Source organism: Pteropus vampyrus, unplaced genomic scaffold (assembly GCF_000151845.1).
Source record: "Pteropus vampyrus isolate Shadow unplaced genomic scaffold, Pvam_2.0 Scaffold106, whole genome shotgun sequence".
NCBI classification, from domain to species: Eukaryota; Metazoa; Chordata; class Mammalia; order Chiroptera; family Pteropodidae; genus Pteropus; species Pteropus vampyrus.
In genome coordinates this window covers 6,049,047-6,070,774 of record NW_011888887.1, presented here as the reverse complement: position 1 = coordinate 6,070,774, position 21,728 = coordinate 6,049,047, and the positions used below count along the sequence as shown (strand labels likewise).

The 21,728-nt window shown below is 41.6% G+C and overlaps 1 protein-coding gene across 4 annotated transcripts in view; it reads left to right on the top strand.

Annotated features, from left to right (window-relative positions):
• Window positions 1–21,728, top strand: part of MCC (mutated in colorectal cancers) — a 398,889-nt gene that overhangs the window by 324,608 nt on the left and 52,553 nt on the right. For all 4 annotated transcript variants that reach the window (XM_011365176.2, XM_011365177.2, XM_011365179.2 and 1 more), the window contains 4 exons: window positions 1,141–1,304; window positions 3,317–3,523; window positions 20,394–20,540; window positions 21,442–21,531. In XM_011365176.2, the coding sequence (XP_011363478.1) occupies window positions 1,141–1,304; window positions 3,317–3,523; window positions 20,394–20,540; window positions 21,442–21,531 (608 nt within the window). The remainder of the gene's footprint in view (window positions 1–1,140; window positions 1,305–3,316; window positions 3,524–20,393; window positions 20,541–21,441; window positions 21,532–21,728) is intronic.

Here is a 21,728-nt window from a genome sequence, read left to right as displayed (position 1 = left end):
CTGGAATGAAAGCCTCGGGTTTGTTTCTCTCTAGATTGAGGTAATTTATAGGCAACCAAATAAGGTTGATCAAAATATCCTGATACATCTTGTTCCTATAGTTCTGAGTTTTCTGGAAATCTTCCAGAGGAAAGCACCAAAAGCAATGACTAGTTTAGTACATGGATCCTGTGATGAGAAGGAAGGAGGAGCGCAGAAGGGAAACTGAGCATACTGAGCTTCTTTCATGCAGGAATCAAGCTGGGCACAGGAGATGAATGTGCTTCGGAAGACTGCATATAGTTAACACCTGTCTTGCTACAAGAATTAAATGGCATGGTGATATATATAGTCCAAAATAACAGGTTAAGTTATTTGTATCTGACTTTAAGGGGATTTTTTTTCCCCTCACAGAATTATCTTCTAAGATACGTCTAGCTCGCATTAAGATTGTAATTAATTTTCCTTCCAGACCATACCCTGGATATCCAGCAATTAAAAGTAACTCAGTCAGAATCAATTTATCAGAATTGCTTACAAAACATCTACATGGTGAATAATGTGGAATTTGTTGGAAAGGTTTATTTTACCCCTGATGGAAGAAGGGGATTAAATTGCAATAGTAAAGCATGTTAATTGGTTATATCATTGAGAACAAGGAATGTCTCTTACATAGTTTCTATTTTTAAAAATGCTTAGTATTTCTGCTAACTCTGGGGCTTTTTGTTTTGATTGTTTAATAAAGTTATGAGATCTTTGCTGACTCTCTTTCTGGAGTCAGTGCTTATCTGAATGGCTGAGCTGGAAGGCTGACCAGAAGGCCTCTGAAGTCCCAACGGCCCCTTCCGGAACACTTCTTTGTTCTTATTAAGGAAACTCAAGATGTGGCTATCTTTGAATGAAAGACAAGAGTATTCAGCATGTCATGGCTATCTAGAAAATGACCATGGTCTTAAACTCCTTAATAAAGATTTTACATTGGCTCCAAGCCTCAGAGGAATGTCAGCAGCCTGTGACATTAGGCTGCATTGCGTCGAACTTTAAAGTTTCACCTCTAACGCCGTTCTGGTTTACTGGAATGAGTTTTTCATGATAAGCAAAAAGAAGAGCATTTGTTGCCTTCCTGCCTGCTTAACGCGTTTTGTCCACATTCACCCACAGATAACTGCAGTGACCTGAACTCAGAACTGCAGAGGGTGCTGACAGGGCTGGAGAATGTTGTCTGCTGCAGAAAGAAGAGCAGCTGCAGCCTCTCAGTGGCCGAGGTGGACAGGCACATCGAGCAGCTCACCACAGCCAGCGAGCACTGTGACTTGGCTATCAAGGTAAACTCTGCCCGCCGTCTGTCTGGCTTCCTGAGATCACATGGGAGAAATGATCAGATCCCTCTCTTCTGAAATGTGGTTTTCTCAAGTACCTGTTAGGAATGAGTGTTTCTAAGAAAGCCATACTTGTAGATTGGGCCACCAGATAGAAGCAGGAGCCCTGTAAAATATTGTTGGGCTGAAATGCATTCGAACAAGTTATTATGTCAACAGTCAAGATCGCTGACGTTGCAGCAAAAAAAAACAATTTTCTTGGAAACTCTTAGACTGTAGTATTGAACCACATCATTTTAGTGTGATTCATCATATAGCCCAAAGATTAACTTGGAAGTTTTATTAAAGCTTTAAGACCTCAAGAATATTATTTCAGGAGTTATCACTTCACGTTGCTAAGAAGTGGGCAAGTTCTGGGCCTCAGTGAGTCATGTATCCTGAGCACATTGGTGCTAGGTCCCGGCCTTTCACCTGCATTCACTTTACCTCTTAAGGAGGACCAGGAGAGAGGAATTTGCTGCAGATGCACAAACTCATCATGAGCAATGAGAATGTCAAATTCTGTTGATCCCGGGCCTCTAAAGTCTTGCTATTACTTCACCATAACTTAGTGACCTAAGCATAGCAATTCAATCTGAAAAGTCTGGGCAGAGCCTATATAAAAGAAAAATGTGACATGTTACTTAAAAAATGACTTAGGACTCTCAGCCCAAGTTTTTATCAACAGGAATCCTAGACTGCACTCAAGAGCTGATATCTTAAGGTAAACCACGATTCGTGGTTATAACACAGCTGGTTTTCCATCTTTATTCATCTCAATTATTAATATATCATTGACGTGGTTTGGGAAAGCAACTACTGGTGTTTCTGTCTCTGGAGTCTCGCAGGCCCTATATTTTATTTTAATGTCAACTTGGGTACTAGCCTTGACCTCAGCTTTGAGAAGGAGGAGGCCAAGGGCTTCTGCCAACCAGCAAGGGACAGAGCGGGGCCTGGAGCAGGGCCTCAGATTTGAGGAGGAGAAAGCACAACATGGGGAGAGTGGCAGCAAGATTTGGGTAATTGTGTTTGGGGAACCAATGCGAGCATCCGCGAGTGATATATTCTTAGGTTTTTTGTTTTCGAGACCCGTTTCTCAGCACATCTCTTCACTGCCTTCTACCCCTACGTGGTAATTCTGTCTCCTGTCTCCATGTCGTTTAGCTTATGCTTCCTTTTCCAACGGACAAATGTGAATTAACAGTTTCTGAAAGCAAGCAGAATTTATTCTTCCTTTTTTTCTAATTTTATGCACGTTTCTTCTCCATTAATACTGTTTTAAATAGATTTTTAAAAACTCTCCAAGTGCTAGTAAGATTCTGCTCTTTTTAGTTCATAACTGTCTTATTAATTAACTAAATCCCTGCTGCCTTAGAAAACTCCACAGTGCGCTTCCTCTTTTCTGTGTCACTGAGGTTTATTTTTGTCTTTCACACCTTGGGACTGAAACTCATTCACATCCTCCGAATTCTGATGTGACACTGAAAGCTGAAAATTGTGATATGACCTATCATATTGCTGAGTTGAAACATGGGAGACTATAATTTAGGAAACTACAAGTTAGATTTTGTGTCCAGTTTGCAACTTCACATTTGCACGATCAGGATCACTAACTGGCTTGCTGGTCTGCTCGTGTGTTGTACCAAACTCTGGAATGTGGACGAAGGAGATAAACATTTGTGTGGACATGGCAGTTAGCCTCACAAGTAGACTGAAACACCAGGAAGGGACTAACTTTGCTTTTCTTACTCTGGAGACTGCTGGGTAATACAGACTAGGACCCATGCAAGCAACAGAGCCTCATCTGAAAACAGAGAGAAGATGATTTAGGGGTGTCACTAGTCGTGATTACGGTTTGCAATGAAATGACTGTAGAACCTAGTCCTCTGTGGACACTCACTTCTGTCCAGCCCGTTTTCTTCCCCTCCTCTTTCTCCCAGGTCACTCACTTGGCTTGTCTTTGTGGCTGTGTTTTCTAGACAGTCGAAGAGATTGAGGGGGTACTCGGCCGGGACCTGTATCCCAACCTGGCTGAAGAGCGGTCCCGTTGGGAGAAGGAGCTGGCTGGCTTGAGGGAAGAGAATGAGAGCCTGACCGCGATGCTGTGCAGCAAAGAGGAGGAGCTGAACAGGACCAAGGCCGCCGTGCACGCCATCCGGGAGGAGCGAGACCGGCTCCGGAGGAGGGTGAGCATGCCGTGCCCAGCGAGCCTGGGCCTTGCCCCCAGGCTGTGGGGCTGGGAGAAGCTGCTGTGCAGACCCAAGGGCAGCTCCAGGGATTCGGAATTTATAGTCTTCGGGATTGCCATCTCTTGTGGGTATGAAGTCATTCTTGAAAGGAAAAGTAATTCGAAAGTCCTGCAGTGTGGAGGTAAGATTTTTTTTAAAAAACACTATTCTCCAGAATCGCAAATCTAAGAGGATGGTAAAATTACATCAGCACAGTGATTCTCAAATCATTCTCCAGGGTGTGCAAGTCTTCCCTAAGCTCAATTAAAATGTTCTTCTTATAAAATAATCTAAGAAAATTTTATAATTTGCAAAAATGTACAGAATTTTCCTCTTAACAGTTTCTTCTATAAAATCATCTTTAAATTTATAGCACCTATTCTCACTTATCTATATGAATCAAATGAAATATCATCACTTCTAGTGCAGATTTATTGAAATTAAAATAACCACATATATGTGTATATGTGTATATTCTGTGTATGTATGTATGTGTTAGGTGTGTGTGTGTATATGTAATTCCTGGTATTCAACTGTCCACCAAAGGCTCTATGACCTGTAAAAGTTTGAGAACCACTTTGTTTAGGAAATGTATTCATTACTAAAGGAGCTAATGTTTCAAGATTGTTAAAGGATTGATGTTTGGCAGAATTGTTAAAGCACTTGGTTTTCCAAAGATGGAGTTTTTCTCAGGAACCCACAACTACTTCTTTGTTTGGCTGTGAATTTGATCTGTGATTGGACTAGGGATGAAGCTAGGAATTCTTCAGTCAAAAACCATTCCCTCTACACTTCACTGTGAATTACTAGACCTACTTTACTCTTTTTCTCAACCTTGGCAGTATTAGAAGCTTACTTTCTAGTTGTGCTCTGACTAATAACTTTGCACACAGATAAAGTTGAATTAGAGAGGGAAAAAATACATCTAGTAGATCTCATCATCCTTCGCCATTGCGCTCTCTCTCTCCCCCTTTTAAAGAATACCTTGGAAATTACTTGTTCAAAAAGGCCAGCATGCGTAACTTATTCTGTTTTTAATCCACCTGTAAGCTTTCTTAGTTACCATTATGTATGAGTATAGAAGAAATTACTATTTTTGAACATTATCAGCTCTTTTCCTCATTTGTGACTAATGTCATAATTAAAAGGCCAGCATTTCTACCTCATATCTGAACATCATTTTGCCTGAACTCATGTGCATAAGCTTATTTTCAGTACCTAGCTCTATCAGATGCTGTTCTCCATACTTGAATCAGCAGGTGTAAATCATCCTAGTCAGCAAAGACTTTATTTATCTGAGCAAGCTGGTGAAATTGCCTCTGTGCTAAGGCCCCCACCACCTGTAATTTCCTGAGTTATACTCCCTGATCATTATGACTAATACCCTAATTAGATGTGCTTGCTCTCAGTGTGCGCATTCTGATGGAGCATGTTTTGTGAAGGAAATATTGGTCTTAGGTGTAATTACATATTGTGGTTTAGAATAAATTTCCTCCCCTAACTTGAGATACTAAAGCACAAGATAGCCTTGGATTATGACTAGCAAAAGATAAAAAGCCAGTCCCCCTCCCTCGAGTATTTTCTCCAACTCTGGAGATTAATATTAAGAACGGCATACTATAATGGTGCTGCACTGTGTGCCAGCGCTCCAGAGCCTGTTCACCTGGGATCACAGCCTGATCGACCAAGTCACCGTGAGTCTTGGGCAAGTTACCTAACCTCTCTGTACTCTGCCATGAAGTGGGGAGAGTAATAACACTCAGTGTGGGAAAATTAGTTGATGCTCATGAAGTGCTTAGATGACCTTTCTTCTGACCACACTTGTTATCTTTTAAGTTTTGCAGTTAATCTGGTTTTATATAAATTTATATCATTGATGTTTCAATTATCTCCAAATAAAAATATAGGGAGGAACTTGTGTCTCTTCCTGAACTAGAAATGTCTTCAGGAATTCGTATACATACCCACGGACTGGATTTATTTCTCTTAATTTCAAGGTAATTGTGGGTCTCATAGAATTTGCTGGATTCCTTTGTATGCCAGTTTACTAGACTTTAAGTACTGGATGACTTCTACCTACGACCACCCAATATATTCAATTTTCCTGAGGAGGAATCTTGTCTTTTGTGATTGCTTGTCTTCTGTTCTTCATGATGTGTAGCTTTGTGGAGTGACAGGTATGCTTTCATTTCCATCCCTGGGATACTCCATGGTACATGGCTGGTTTGCTTTTGCTGCCTTTATAACAGCTCTGAATCCACAGTTCATCAAAGTTGCCCGAAAAGCAATCGGGCCACTTTTTTTTTCACTGCCCACATTCATTGTATAGAATTTGAACTGACCAGATCAATAGGATTGGTGCTTGCCCCCTGCCTGTAATTAAACAAAGTGCTCTCAGTAGATTTTCTGAACCTTGTTCAAGATTTAATTAAATTAGATCTTTAATGTCAGTTAACAGATTGGGCTACTTGGCAGAGCGGTAACTAAGGAACAACAGGCAGACAGTTTTTATTATTGGTCCCAGCTCATTATTAAATGAGATAATTACTTATTTTTGCATGGTCTGTAGTATAACCATTTATTTCCTCACACTTAAAGAAACGGGCTTAATTTAGGCAAAGGAGAATGAATTACTCTAACAAGGAAGCACTTTTTTCTTCACTCACTCGTTTATTCATTTCATAAACATGAGTGGCCATTTCCTTTGTGCCAGGGAAAGGAGTTACAGTGATAAACAGGATACGGTCGCTGGATCGAAGGATTTTAGGGAGACAGGCAAGAAAACAGGTCATTACAATAGTAATGTATATGTCAAGTGATAGAGAGGAGGAAACACAGAGGGTGCCCTGGAGCTCATAGGAGGGACATGATGGCAGATTCAGTTTCTTCACACTATTTCCATTTTTTACCTGATGGTTTAGGTTGACTGCCATGTAGCAGAAGTGATCAGTGCTTTCCCCTGATAGTTCAGTAAAGCAAACGGATATGACCACAGGTTCATGAATCTGTATCCCATTGAATCATAGACTTGAATCAAAAATGGGCCCCACAAGTTCTTTCTGAGATTTTATACAAATGTTTCGGAAAGTTCTACAAATTCATAGCATAAGGTGCTGGTAGCAGAGTTTCTTTCTTGTACCCCGTGCCCCACCTGGATATTTTCAACATGTCTGGGAATGAATTCTATCACCTCTGCTGGATTTCTTTCATCCTTGGAGTTTAGCTTCTGCTTTGACTCTCTGATCATCACCACAGCAAGTTCAGGAGACTAAAAGACACACTGCTTTTGAACCAAATAAAAATCACCCTAACCTGAAGTTTCCCCCTCTCAATCCCCCTCCCCCCGCCGCCCGCCCGCCCCCACTTCACCTCAAAATGTCTTAAATCTCTTAATGTTAGTTAACTAGGCTCTGGAGGAGGTAGGGCAATATTCCACCAGTGATTAGAAGTGTCTGTCTTTTCCAGACCAATCACTCTTGATTCCTAAATGCAGTGTTACATTTACAAAGGGATTTCATTGTTCAGCTAAAGTTTTCTAAAATATAAATGAAGACTCTAAACTCTAGATGTTCAAACAGCTGCCATTTTGTTTGTTGGCCAGGAAAAAGGACAAGTAAACTTCAGAATGCTGCAGTGCCTATTTCCTTCCCTCTCATCTCATCCTCCTTAATAGAAAGTAACTCCAAATTCTTGATAAAGTAGCCTTTTTTCGGGGCGGGGTGCGGGGATGAGGCTGGGAAAGGAGGCATGAAAGGAAGAATGCAGGTAAGGAGAGAGAAATTTCCTTCATACATTGTCACCCTCAGGACCCACGTGCTCCTTAAGCTTTTCAAAGTAATAATTCTGTCGTATACTCCCTTGGGCCAATTTTTCTAAACTTTCGATTATAGTTTTATTATGACAAGAAGATACAAATCAGAATGAGGCAAAAATAAGAGATGTTTAGGTGAAGTCTAGAAGGGAAGGGGTCCAAATGCAAAGCTATTTATCTTCTTCCTGTAGAGTCCTGGATGATGTTACCTCCTTTTGGCTATGATGTGTGAGGATATTCAGAGCCTTGCCAACCAGGGAAGTTCATCCAAGCTTCAGCATTTAAAGTTTTTATAGGGGTTTCATTATTTAGGCACAGTTGATTGAGTCATTGGCCATATGTTTGAACTCAATTTCCAGCTTCTTCTCTTTCAGGCAGATCAGGCTGAGACCCTTTGGGCCATTTTTAAGTTTGCGATTATGACAGATGTGATGGAGCTACGCTGTGTCTGCCCATAGTCATTCTCATACAGAAAATATCTCACAGGTTGCGGCGGGTGGGCGGGGAGGGGTGGGCTAGCACTCATCCCATGAACTCACCGACTGTGGTGACTTACAGAGCATCCTCTTACATGACCCCAAGGTTCTCCCCGAGAGCCCTTAGATCTGAATCCATCGGTGCCAGTTTCTAAATACTGAACTGGTTCTAAACAATCAAATTCACCTTCAGTATGTACCCACTTTATCTCCAAGGGCACTTGTCAATCAATGGTTACACTTAAAGGAGTCGAAAAGAGGAATCCATATTAAACCAAAAGTCTTGCTTAGAAAGAGTGGTTACCTTAAAGGTTGATCATATATTTTATTATGTATTTCTTTCTACTAATTAGTTCATTTTTAACATATATTTACTAATAGGCTGCCCACCTCTAATGGGAAATAAGATGTATATTATCATACTGATGTGTTCAGAGCATGGTCTGTTTCTGAAGCAGCCATTCACTTTGTCTGAACTGTCTCCAGTTGTTATAGGCTGTCAGTATCTGATATTTTTAACAAAAAATCAGTAACAGCGGAGATATTTCTGGAAGTAAAATTGCTGTGGCCTTGTGTAGGTTAAAGACTTTCATCTCACTTTCACCTTATTTGGCTTTAGGTCCCATCTGAGCTCTTCCCATTCTGCCTCCCTCTCCATGATGCTTTTCTTGACCACAGTGTCTGTATATAGAAAATGCAGGACTGCAAAACTGTACTTTATATTTACTATGAATTTATAGATGTAGAAATTTATACCAACTATGTATATATGTATATAAAAATATTTAAAATAGACCAGAGCAATGTAAACCAATCACATAATAGTTATAAAGGATTGTAGGGGTATAAGTCAAAGAGTCCTTGAACTTTTCTCTATCGTACTAGTTTATTTTTGAAGTGAAAGTATTCTTAAAGTTCTATAATTTTTACTATGTAGGAGTATAAACATAGAAATAGTAGAGAAGCTAATACGTTTCCCAAAATATTAACAGAAGTTAAATCTAGGTAGTGAAAAGATAGGTGTGTTTTTCTTCTTTATACTCTTCCTTAATTTTCAAATTAAAGAAACAAAAATAAAGTATGGATTATGGACAGTGATCTGTATCTCCCAGCTTTAATGACTCGATATAAATATACAAGCACAGTCTTTTGTCCTTGATGGAACTTTGTTCATATCTTATTTGTTCCATTTCTTCTTAAGAGTTTCTTTATATGATGAAGTAAAGGATGCCAGTATTTGCTAAGTTTAAATTCAGAAAAGATTTGTAAAAACAAACCCTGTGTTAACATTCCCAGCCCTAATCAGGCCATGTAGGAAGGAGCTAAGAGTGGAGTCTGATCCTAGTACTTTCCTTCCAACTTCAATTTGGGGGTTTCAAGTGATTCTTCCTTTGTGTGGTCAGGATAAAGATAGATAATACAGCAGTAACAAATTAACCCCCCAAATTTCAGTAACATAGCACACCAGAAAAGTTTATTTCTTGCTTGCGCTACATGTCTAATACAGGTTTGGGATTGGGAGCACAGCTCTGTTCCATAAATTCACTCAGGGGCCCTGGCCAATTGCAACCCATCCAGCACTAAATGGACTCCTCCTGCCCTGAGTGCTTTCACTCACAGCCCATTGGCTAGAACTAGAGAGACGCTCCACCTAACCTTAGAAGGACTGAGAAATATTGGGAGAGGGGCACATGGATATTTGTCTAGCAGTCAATGTTCCTAACAGAACTGACTTATTTGCCTTGAATGCAATACCAGATAGACCTGAACATGAATCTGAGTGCCAGAGAAACAGGCCGTTTCACTCATCCATCCTGGGGTGGTTCTCAAGATGTACATCAGAATCATTGGGAAACTCTTTCAAAGGACATATGCCCAGGCCCTTCCGTGAGCCACTGAATCAATATATAGGGTTTAGGACCCCAGCACACTTCCTCATTGTGATCCCAGCAAGTGCTCAGGAACAGGAAGTACCCTTTAATTGCACACTGGACGTGGGCCGAGAACCTCTCCAGGCACCTTTACCATTCTCCCTGGAGGTAGACTGAGAAAAAAAGAACCTTTGCCTTTCTAGTGCCTTCTGCTCACATCTGGCCTGCTCTTCCCAGAGCTCACAGTGTGGCAGTGACGAACCCTGCATCTGAAAGACGAGGGGTTCTCAGCCCTGCTCTGTCCACTCACCAGGGTCCCATGAGCTGGATGGAGGAGGGAGGGCGGGGTTGTGCTTGTACTGGAATCTGGCAGGAGATGGGCACCCTGCGGCTCCAAAAGCAAAGAGGCATCGCCTGGCACCATGCAGAATGTCCTGTGCTCATTAGTGAAGGAAAACAGTTTTATAATGTACCACTTACCAATGCAATCTTTTTTTTTTTTTAGTGCAATCTTGATGTTTATTTCTAGAGACCTGTTAATACTGGTAGATTAACATTCTTTGAACATTTGCAGACTAAACATACTCCTCTCAGACTAAAAACAGATACCTCTGAAGGCAAAGCAGGACTTAAAGCCTAAATTATAACACTGAATATATTTCGAACATTTCCTTGTGATGAGCAATTATTTATGCGCATCTCATTTAATCTGCACCAGAAGTCTACAAAACAGGTACCATTTTTATACCGTTATTAGAGATGAGAAAGCCAAGGCCTACAGAAGTTTAATAATCTTTTCCTGGTCTACAGTTTCCTGGTTAAACTCTTTGCACCAAAATTTAGGTGCCAGTAGCCTTACTATGAGATGTAATTTTCCTTGTTCTGTTGTTCGAACTATCTTCCTATGTTTTCTTCATCCTTTTTCCTGTTCTATCTCTTGCTTCCACACAGACCAGAAGTTAGTAAACATCCTCTATTATAGTGACGTGGGTACCAGGTTCCCTAGGGTTATACAGATCAATCTTCCTGACGTTCTAGACAACACAAAGTAAAGGCAAACTGAATTTGTTCCATAGAGAAGTTTTTCATGCATGTATTTGTCTTCAGCTGAACCCAGGAGAGCATTATTGGTAAAACCTGTCACCCGTTCTCCCTGGAGTTTGAGGAAACTTTAAGTGGGATCCAAGGCAAAGAACCCTCAGAACTATGATTCTTCCATGTCTTCTTTGGAAACAGTTCCAGTTAAAAGGAAAAAGGGCTTCATGCACATTTGTGCCGTGGAAATGATGAGGTGACGTTTATAGTTGCAGGCACCAGTGTTTGCTTATCCATCCTGGAACTCTCCTCTACCCCCGGCTCCCGTGAGGAGGTCAGGCTGTTTACAGGCGAACTCTTGGTTATAAAGAAAATAGCTGACTCTGTTTGTTGGAAAGCTGGTAAGAAGTTAGAAAGACAGCCAAAACACTGCCCTTTTCTCTGATGCAGCCATTTCGATCATCCATCCAGGTTCTTTAGTGGGCTGAAAAACAAAAGAGAAAACAATGCTCCTATCGAAATCTTCAGAGAATGAAAATGCTGTTGGGTTTGTTTTCCTTCTATTTTGCGATCTCATTTTCTTCCAATTCAGCCTTCTCAAAAGTGTCATTAACAATAAAATATTACTTTCTTGAAACACTATATAAATGATGTTTATGGGGATATATTTTTTCTAGAAATACATTCTGATTTCTCATTTGTTTGAGGGCTCCAAGAAACATCTTATAGAATTGCCAATAAGAGAGTGATTCTCTGCAAAACACTCACAAAGCCTGGACTTCGGGAGGCAGCTTTCTGAGAGCTACACAGGGACAGACCAACTTTCCCAAGCTCATTAAGAAGAGCTTTTCCAGCCCAGTGATTCTCACCCTTCTAGAAATCATCTCAACCAGCTCCATTACAGAGTGAAATTATGAATTACAACCTAATTGCCTGAAATTACAACTACCCAATGAACGCTGCCGCATATCATAAGTGGAACAGACTCATTCTTTTATGGCTAATAATAATGTCTCTAATCCTACTCAGGATTCTGGTGCCACTTTTCATTTCTGCTTGTCACTCCTGTGTGAACCGGTCACAGATGACTTCATCAACAGACTGAGTCGCTTTGTCTGTTCTCCTACCATTCACTGTCCTGAGAGATTGAAGCATCCAGTGGCTGATCCAAGTTACACTTGTCCTGGCCTCACTTTTTCAGTGAACTTCTCTCCATTTCAGAAACCTACCTCTTTGCCCTGCCTTCATGTTTGCCTTTGACATCTCAGCACCACAGTCTTCATCCCCAGCATCTCATTCTCTGGCTTCTCTTACACTCTTGAGCTCTCATCTTTGTATTTACTTTCTTTCATTTGTTTTAATTTGGCCTGAAGGGCAGAGAGATAAGCTAATTACATTCCTCTGTTAAAGGCACACTCATTGATCCATATTTATTCCTTTCGTATCTGATTCCCTTTCTCCCATTTTATGTATGTCCTCATATACAGTGTTTTATGTGTTGTTTTTAATTCACAGAAATGCTATGGTGCTATAGACTTCTTTCCCTCATTTCCCTGAACACTTATTTTAAGGTCTGACCGTATTGCATATTGTATATGCATCTAGTCTGATGTGTCTAACAGCTGTAGTGGTCACCCATCACATTTACTGTGCTCAATAACCAGACTTCCCATTACCACAGAATGTGGTCCAGTGCATATACCCTTGCACATGTTCCCTTCAGGCCTATGTGCGAATTTCTCTGGAATACATGTCCAGGAGTGAGGTTGCAGAGTCCTGAGGTGTGCATATTCTTACTTGGACCAAGTCCTGCAGTACCAAGTCCAAGCTTTCCAGAATGGAAGATTCATCCATTCACCCTCAGCATAGGAGGTTTGCTTCTGCCCCTACATCCCTGCCAATTTTTGTCCTTACCATTATTTATTTCATCTCATTCTTTTCTGGGTTTAATATTCTCATTACTGAAAAGCATGTATCCTTAGAAAGTTCTTTCAGCGAAGGTCTGTGTGTGATAAATTCTTAATCTTTGAGAATGTCTTTATTTTGCCAATACTCTTGATGATAATTATACAGTTTTTTTTTTTTTTTTATTGCTTCTGTAGCAAATTGCCATAAATTTTGTGGCTTAAAATAACACAAATTTATTATCTTATAGTTCTGGAGGTCAGAAGTCCAAAATGCATCTCACGCACTAAAGTATCTTCAAGATTGATTCCTTCTGAGAGTTCTGCTTTCTAGCCTTTTCCATCTTCTAGAAGCAGCCAGCATTCCTTGACTCCTGCACCTTCTTCCACCTTCAAAGCCAACAGCATAGCATCTTCAAACCTCTATCTCTAACTCTGATAATTCCTGCTTCTCTCTTAGAAGGAGTCTTGTGACTACTAGGTCTACCAGATAATCCAGGATAATCTTCCCATCTCAAGATTCTTAACCAGTCCTGCAAATGTCCTTTTTTTCTTTTTAAGGTGATATATGCACAGATTTCCAGGATTAAGATGTAAGCACCTTTGGAGGCCATTTTTCAGCCTACCACAATAGCTAGGTATTAGATTTTAGGTTGACAGATTTTTTTAAAATTATATTCAACAAATTATGTTCAATAGATTACAAATTCAACTGTGCCACATACCATTCAAATGCTGGCAACGCGGCAGTGAATGAAACAGACCAGCACCTCTGACCTCAGAGCCTAAGGTGTCTATCTTTCCCACTAGACAGCTTTTTAGATTATCTTTTTATCCTTTTCCCACCCTACCTTTTCACTACAGTGTTTCTAGATATGTGATTTTTTTTTTTATCCTCCCGTTCCAGTTAGTTCTAGTTGCATAACAAACCACCCCAAACTTAGAGACCTAAAACAGCAAGCATTTATTGTCATCTCTGTGGTTCTTGGGGTGACTGGGATCCAGTGTGCAGTTCTCACTTGGGCTCAGATGTGGTTGCAGTCAGTTGATGGCCAGGGTCAGAGTCATCCTAAAGGCTTCCTTCTCGTGTCTGATATATGAGGCTGGCTGTTGTTTGGGGCCTTAGAAGGGACTATTGGTTAGAACACCTAAGCTTTCTCACAGTGGAGGTAGCTGGCTTGTAAGGTCCAGCATCCCGAGAGAGAGCTAGGAAAAACTGTATTGCCTTTTGTAACCAAGCCTCAGAAGTTACCTGGTATCACTCTCACTACATTTTATTTATTGGACACAATCTCTCAGGCCAGTCACACATCAGAGGGGATGGGGAGATTGGACTCCACCTCTTGATAGAGGCAATATCAAAGAATTTGCGGACATAGTAAAAAACTGCCATACTTACTTAGCATCTGATGTGATAATTCAGTCTCAAGACTCATGTCCATTTCCACATCTGGAAAACTCATCTACTTTCTATTCAAATATTGTTTCTCTGTCATTTCCTCTGTTCCATTTCTCTGGAACTCCTTCAAAAGTTTATTGGAGCCTCTGTAAATCATTTGTGTCTCTCATAGACATGTATTTTGTATCTTCCTAGCTCCGCATGCTGTGTTCTGAATTAATTTCTCTGTACTGTGTTCCAGTTCACTAGTTCTCTTTTCTCTTCTCCTTAGTGTAGAGGTTAACCAGCACATTGATTTTATTTCATCAATTACATTTTCCACTGGCTATTTTCTCATCCACCCGTTCTTGTTCAATATCTGCCTATTTTTGTTTCAAGATTTCTTATTCTTTATGGAACTTCCTTTTATCTCTTTAAGGATCTTAAATGTATTTATTGTGACGTACTTTACTGTCTCCTTTATTTTCATTCCTTCTCAGACGAATTCATCTCCTGATTTAGATTGCTAGCTCTGTTGCTTCACCTTCCTTTCTCTGAAATCGTACCTCTATGTCTAGCAGCTTCATGGTCCTGGGCTCCCAGTCATGAGAGGCTTAAGTCTCCTATTTACTAATGATACTGGGTGATTTACAAATTAGGTCTCTGAGGCAGTGGGTGGCCTTGCAAAATCCAGACCAGTTTTCAATGTTTATTAATAAGATTAGGGCCATACCGTATGCATATGGTATCCATTTAGACCCCACACTCAATTGTGTCACGGGTCTGGGATTTTGATTTCTTACGGTTGACCCTTCTGCATAGCTCTAGGGCTTCTCTCTGGCTTCATGAGCAGCACTCTTAGCCTACTTCTCACAGATGGGTGAGGCAGGAAGGCTCCAGGCTTTATGTGGGAGGATCAGCTCAAACAGCCTGCCTTGCAGTGGCTAACTCTTCATCTCCTGCCCTTCCTGGCATGAACATACCGTCCCTGCTCACAATTGCCATGGCTTGCTGCAGCACCACCTCCCTCGTTAGCTTTATTTTTCACTTCATTTCTGGCATCTGGAGATTTTACTGCCTTTCTTTTAAACTTGGCAGTGGATTTCTTTCTCATTGTTCCTTTTTATGCAGCATTTCTATGCATTTTTAAGAGGAGGAGTGCCTGTTTACTTTAGCTGAGCTGTCATATGCTGGAAATTTTCATTTGTTCTGTCTACAGAGTTAGTCCTCCTGTTTTCAGCCTGCTTCTCATTCTTGTCCTTCATAATACCTGCCAAAGCTGAGTGTAAACCCTGCCAGCCTTCCTTTGAGTACATTGGCCACCTCTGCTTGTATATTTTAGAGAATTTGGCTTTTTCTGTTCTGTTTCTTTCATCAGTACTCTTCCTTCCACTTTGCCTTTAAAGAATGTGCCCAAATCTTCTTTCTGCTAATGCCCCAAGCACATTCTTTTTACTGTTACAGTTTTAATGTTTTTTATTCTTTACTCTTATTTTCATGAGGCCTCCAAAGTTTGAAAAAAAATACTGCATTTACTCACTCTGCTCTCTTGAATGAAATAGTTCAGCTGAGTTCTCAGTACTGTATAAGCTCTTTCTTTCCTTTTTTCTTTTCTTTTCTTCTCTCCTCCCCTCTCCTCCCCTCTCCTCCCTTCTCCTCCCTTCCCCTCCCCTCCTCTCCTCTCTTCTCCCCTCCCTTCCCCTCTCCTCCCCTCCCTTCCCCTCTCCTCCCCTCTCTTTCTTTGTCCTAGGTCAGCTTTCTTCCTCATTTCTGACATCTGCTATTCCCTCCCTCCTAGCAGAGGACCTTAACTCTTCTCTTAGAGAAATAGAAACCATCAGATGGGAACTCTTCTGTTTCCCATCCTCATTCTCCAATCTGCAAACTCACCCTTTTTATTGCATATTCTCACCTCTTTTCTCTCTATCCCAGAGCAGAAGTGCCCCCTTCTCACTGCCCTCTGTTGATCTTTTGATCCAACTAGCTCCATGTAGGCTCCCTCCTCCCACAGCGACTGCCGAACCTCTTTCCTGGGCAGCCTTATCCACACACAGAATTCCTAAATGCTACATACATTTCTGATCTTTTTTCTCAGATCGTATTTCTCATCGTAGACTGAATATCTTCATTCGCATACCCAATGGCTTCCTCGAATTCAACATGTCCAAAGCTGACATCTTTATTTCTCTCTGAAAAATCAGCAACTTCCTTTCTTCTCCCTGTTTTGCTGAGTAGTGCCATGATCCACTAAGTCACGTTGGCCACAAGTTTGGGTTATGTTTTTACTTCCTTGAATACTTCTATAACTGCACTACCAATACAGTAGCTACTAGCTATATACAACTATTTAAATTTGAATTTAATTAATGAATATAGGATACAATTAAAAATTCAGTTTCTCAGGTACACTAGGCACATTAAAAGTACTCACTAGCCACATGTGGATAGTGGCTGCCATAGTGGACAGTGCAGATATAGAATATATCCATCATTACCGGAAGTTTTGGTAGGCAATGCTGGTCTAGGGTGTATTTTGCCATTTTTGCTCCCACTTCACTGTGTTTGAGCCCTCATCATTTCTCACTTGAACCGTCAGTGCAGCTCTTGACTCATCTCCTTTTACTTCCTCACTCCAGTCCATTCTCTTCTCTGATCAAATGATTTTTAGAAAACCCTTTTCTCCCTCTAGGAGTCATTAAAGTATAAAAGGGAGAAGCAGAGCTCTGGCATTTTGATGATGTTTCCTTCCTTGAACCCTTCAGGGCCTTCCCCATTGCCTTTTCCTTTTTATTTGCTTGCTGAACAACTACTCAGCCTTCAAGATAGAATCCCAGTGTTTCCTACTCAGGAAAAGGAGAAGTGTTATTTCTTTTATACTTTGACACTCCTTGTTCAAACCACCTTTGAGATCATGTTTCACATTGTAATGTTTGACTAGATGCTGAGCTCCCAAAAGACAAGAATCTTACTTTCATACTCTACCAGGTATCCGATATAACAGGTTAACTTCTCTTCTGGGCATCTAGATGGGTACTGGCTATATACTATAGGAAAAATGAGAAAATGGCCACCGAAACCATGTGCTGTGTTCTGCTGTTAAAGAACTCCAAGTGAGAAAGACTATAAAGGGTGATGAATGACCTTCCCACACGTATCAGTTCCTAGCTTAGGGTAGCTGTGATTCCAGCCTATCTCCTGACTCCAAACTACGTGTTTTACAGAGAAAAACATTTTTTTCCTTAATATATCTTCAATAAAAGATGGGTATATTAGTTAACTACCTCAAACTTGGTGGCTTAAAACAACAAAAATGTATTCTCTCACAGTTCTGGAATCCACAAAATCAAGTTGTCGGCAGGGTTGTCCTCCCTCCATAGACTCTAGAGAAGAATCCTTTTTGCTCCTTCCAGCCTCTGATAGCTCCTAGTATTCTTTGACTTGTGGCCAGTCTCTGCCTCCATGTTCACACGACTTCCTTCTGTGTGTCTGTGTCTCAAATCTCCCCCCCACCCCCCACCTCCGCCCCTCCACTTTTTCCTTTTAAGGACACGTCATTAGATATAGGGCCCACCCTAACTCCAGAATGATCTCATCTTAAGATCCTTAATTTAATTACATCTCCAAAGACCATATTTCAAAATAAGGTCACATTCATAGGTACCAGAGGCTTAGAACCTAGACATATCTTTTGGGGGAACATGATCCAACCTATTCTGATGGGTTAGCATAAAAGTGAGGACCTCATAGCTGTGTCTCTCCCTTTCCTAAGCCTTACCTAGGCTGAACCAGCATACTGTAGTCTTCACTTCTGTGTATTTATTCATTGAAATTAAGGCCTACCTCCACCCCCTAAATCAAGAGGGGAGAGAAGGCTGTTTAACTCAATTTAATTCAATTTCAATTTATTCATTGAAATTAAGGCCTACCTCCACCCCCTAAATCAAGAGGGGAGAGAAAGCTGTTTCTTTCCATGACTGGCTCATTCCACTCCCTTCAGCATCTGGATTTTTTTTCACTGCCTAAGAATTTTGATTAAATAATAAAGTGTACACCAAAATAAACATGTTTATCATCTTTCGGTTTTCAAAGACATTCTCTGGGTCCAGGGCTTTTAAAATAAAAATAGACATTTAGATTTAGAAATTATTTTAAGCATGTGGGCACAAACACGCTGTGGAAAATCACTAGAAGCAGTTGTCCCTGCACAGTAAGGAAGGACATAGGTGCTTTTTTCTGTTTTGATTTTTCAGTGTCATCTAAATACTGAACCCCACCCCAGGGATTCGGATTCGTTCCATACTGAACGTTTTTACTTTAGTGGTCAGAACATGGGAAGTTTTAATGACATTCTTATAAATTGCCCAGGACAATTTGTATTTTTAAAAAAGCAAGATGAGTGAGCCAATTAGGATTCTAGGAGCAGGCCACTGATTGTTTTGTGAATGATTCAGACACTTTAGATTTGGAGTGGTGTTAACATTGTTAATTATTTGGGGCCTCATCAGACTTGCACAGCAGTAGAAATTGACATCCGCAGTCTGCACCGGAGAGGCTTCCCCGGTGCCAGGAAGCTGGCCTGATTGGGAATTGGGCCCTCTCCCTTCGCCCTGCGGTGCGATGCGGCATCCACACTACACCCTTTCTTGGCTTCACAGGCACTACCCCAGAATGAGCCCTGTAATCTCTCACCAGCAATACCATTTGGCTTCGATAGGCATGTGTTTTCTAGTCTTTCAACTATTTTGAGGTCAGTCCTGCATCTGGCATGCTAGCAGGACACACACATTTCCATCAACCCACAGTTGCTGGAAGCCGCAGCAGAGCATTAGACACTTTTTAGCTGTTTCACTATTGAATGCAATTTGCTCTGAGGGAATTTTCCTATTTTGGCTTCTAATATGTTGATGAATTATTGAAATTTCAATTACTTTTGTTTCCCAATTTAGCAGGATGGAGACATCCAAGATATTTAATACAAAAAGCTTTCTGGTTGCCTTTAGAGAAGGGTTAGCCTGGAAGAGTTTTGGCTCCTGGGCTGGCAGGGTTCGGCTCTGCTCCTCCTGTCCCTGAGACTAAAGTGCTGCGTGGCCCTGGGAGTCCCCTAGGTCAGTGCTACTCAAGATGTGGGCCCCTGACTGGGTGTATCAGCACATCCAGGGAGCTTGTTAGATGGACAGATCCTGGGCTTTGTCTCCATCTACTAAATCCGAATCCCTGGGGTGGGGCCCTATGTTTTTCGCAAGCCTTCAAGGGAATTTTAGTGCACCTACAAGTTTGGAAAGACCTGCCTTAGATGTCGTGGTACTAATTCTTCCCAACAAGGCCTGGCACCCACTTATAAGGGCCCTGAGTGCTGTAGTCAGTTTGCCCTTTAAGATAGTCATTGTACTTAGTGATAAAACTGGTCAAGGTCATCAGGAAGACCAGTTTCTAACAACTATTTTCACTTACTTGGGATACTTCTTTGTCACTGAGCCATTACCATAGTTAAGCAGAATTTGGACATTTAAATTCTATGCAGGCAAATATGTGTTTTAAATGTCATTCAGAGGGCCCTACCTTTCATTTTTATACAAAAGACTCTTTAGATATTCCCTCCTACTACCCCAGGGCTAATCCCATCTTGAAGTCCCTAGGGAAAAGCCGTGGGTACCATCTCTGTCTCTTCACCTTAGCCTCACCTTGCAGATCTCTCTCCTTACACTACACATATTGAATAACTCGCAGTTCTTCAAACAACATGTCATCCTAATGACTGCTCTTGTGCAAGCTCTTCTCCCCACTCCAACTCACCCACACCGCCAAAGCCAGCCCTTACTCATCTGTTATAACCCCGTTCACCTATAAGACTCTGCTCAGCACCGCTCCCTCCTTAACCCTTCCCTGATGACTTCAGATGGAGGCACCTTCTTCCCCTTTTCTGCTTGTACAGCCCTCTTAGACATTTATAGCACTCATGTGCACTTACGTTGAAACTATTTGTCTCTCTCCTCTGCGCTCCAAATTCCATGAGAGTGGAGATTTCATCCTGGCTTCTTTATCTGCAGTACCCAGGACAGCCATCAGGCACATGAGGCTGCATGAATAAACGTTCCTTAAAGATGGGCATTCCACCTCTACTGGAAGCTTCCCAGTGCCTTAGATAAGTGTTCACCTCACGCTTGTGAGAGCAGATGATGGCCAATGGCAAGTCTAATTAGGAATACAGTGACTTTTATGTGGACTCAACCAACTTAGTTTTTCTGTGAAGCTAATTCCTAACATAAATGAAAGCCCTGCCATCCACCCATCTGGCTCGTTTGCTCTTTGGCCAGGAGAACCACCAGCTGTGTCTAAAGGCATTCTTATTTCAGGTGCGAGAGCTTCAAACTCGACTACAGAGCGTTCAGGCCACGGGGCCCTCCAGCCCTGGCCGTCTCGCTTCCACCAACCGCCCAGTTAACCCCAGCACCGGGGAGCTGAGCACAAGCAGCAGCAGCAACGACATTCCCATCGCCAAGGTGAGCTCCAGGGGATGGTGGGAACACTTCCTGTTATCTGGAAGTATCAGCCTCTACTGAGTTTGGCTGCCGTGTGGGCATGTGATTAGCGCACATGGCCCCAAGGGGCTTCCCTAGGGTCTCGCACAGGCCTCCTTCTTTGGGACTGCAAGGGGAGATAACCCACTAATAGTTTTAAGTCTCTCTCAGCTGTAACCTGGACTCCATCTCTCATTAATCAGCCAGCTGGAGCATGTCACAGCTGACAAGTCATTGTGGAAAGTGAGACGTTTTGTCAGGTTCTACAACACTAAGGAGTAGGTGGAGAGGTACCCTCAAGGACTAAGGTTCAGCCCAGGAGGGGACCTCGAGTGATGAACTATGACCTCCCCGCTCACAAGACTGGCAGCCCTGCCAGCAGAAAATAGATTAGGATGGGCAGGACATTGTGAGAAGTAGCCCAACCCACTCTCTGATGTAGCCCCAGGCTCATATGCCAGTCTCCACAGGAAGGTTGGTCCTCAGCCATCAAGTTGAGAAAGTTAGGCCAAACCAGTGTTTCTCAACCAGAACGACTTTGTCCCCCAAGGGATATTTGGCAATGTCTGGAGACATTTTTGATGGTCACAACTGGAGTGCTACTGGCATCTTGTGGCTGGAAGCCAGGGATGCTGCTAAACATTCTACAATGCACAGAACAGCCCCCCACACCAACGAATATCCAACTCAAAATGTTAGTAGTGCTGAGGTTGAAAAACCTTGGGTTAAGGGGATGGTAGAAAAATTGGACAGGTGAGTTGTTTTGAAGAAATTAACTGATCAGTTTAATTGCTGTGGTTAAACAGTAACCCTTTATACACAATCTCAATTGTTTATCTATGAAGTAAAAAGTCTTTTTTAGTAAATTGTTTTGTTTTTTAAGATTGCTGAGAGGGTGAAGCTGTCAAAGACTAGGTCCGAATCTTCATCTTCCGATCGGCCAGTTCTGGGCTCAGAAATCAGCAGCATCGGGGTGAGTTTTCATGAAAAGCAAGGCAAGAAAGTCCCCAGTAGAGCTGCATAGACAATGGCTTAAGGATGATGGAAGAACTTCCAAAGTTTACCTCTAGTAAACCAGTTAATTATAATAATAAATCACACCTGATTTCCTTCCAGAAGGTCAGATTAAAATGTACAGTGGTTTCCACATGGCGAAGTACTTCTTCAGCT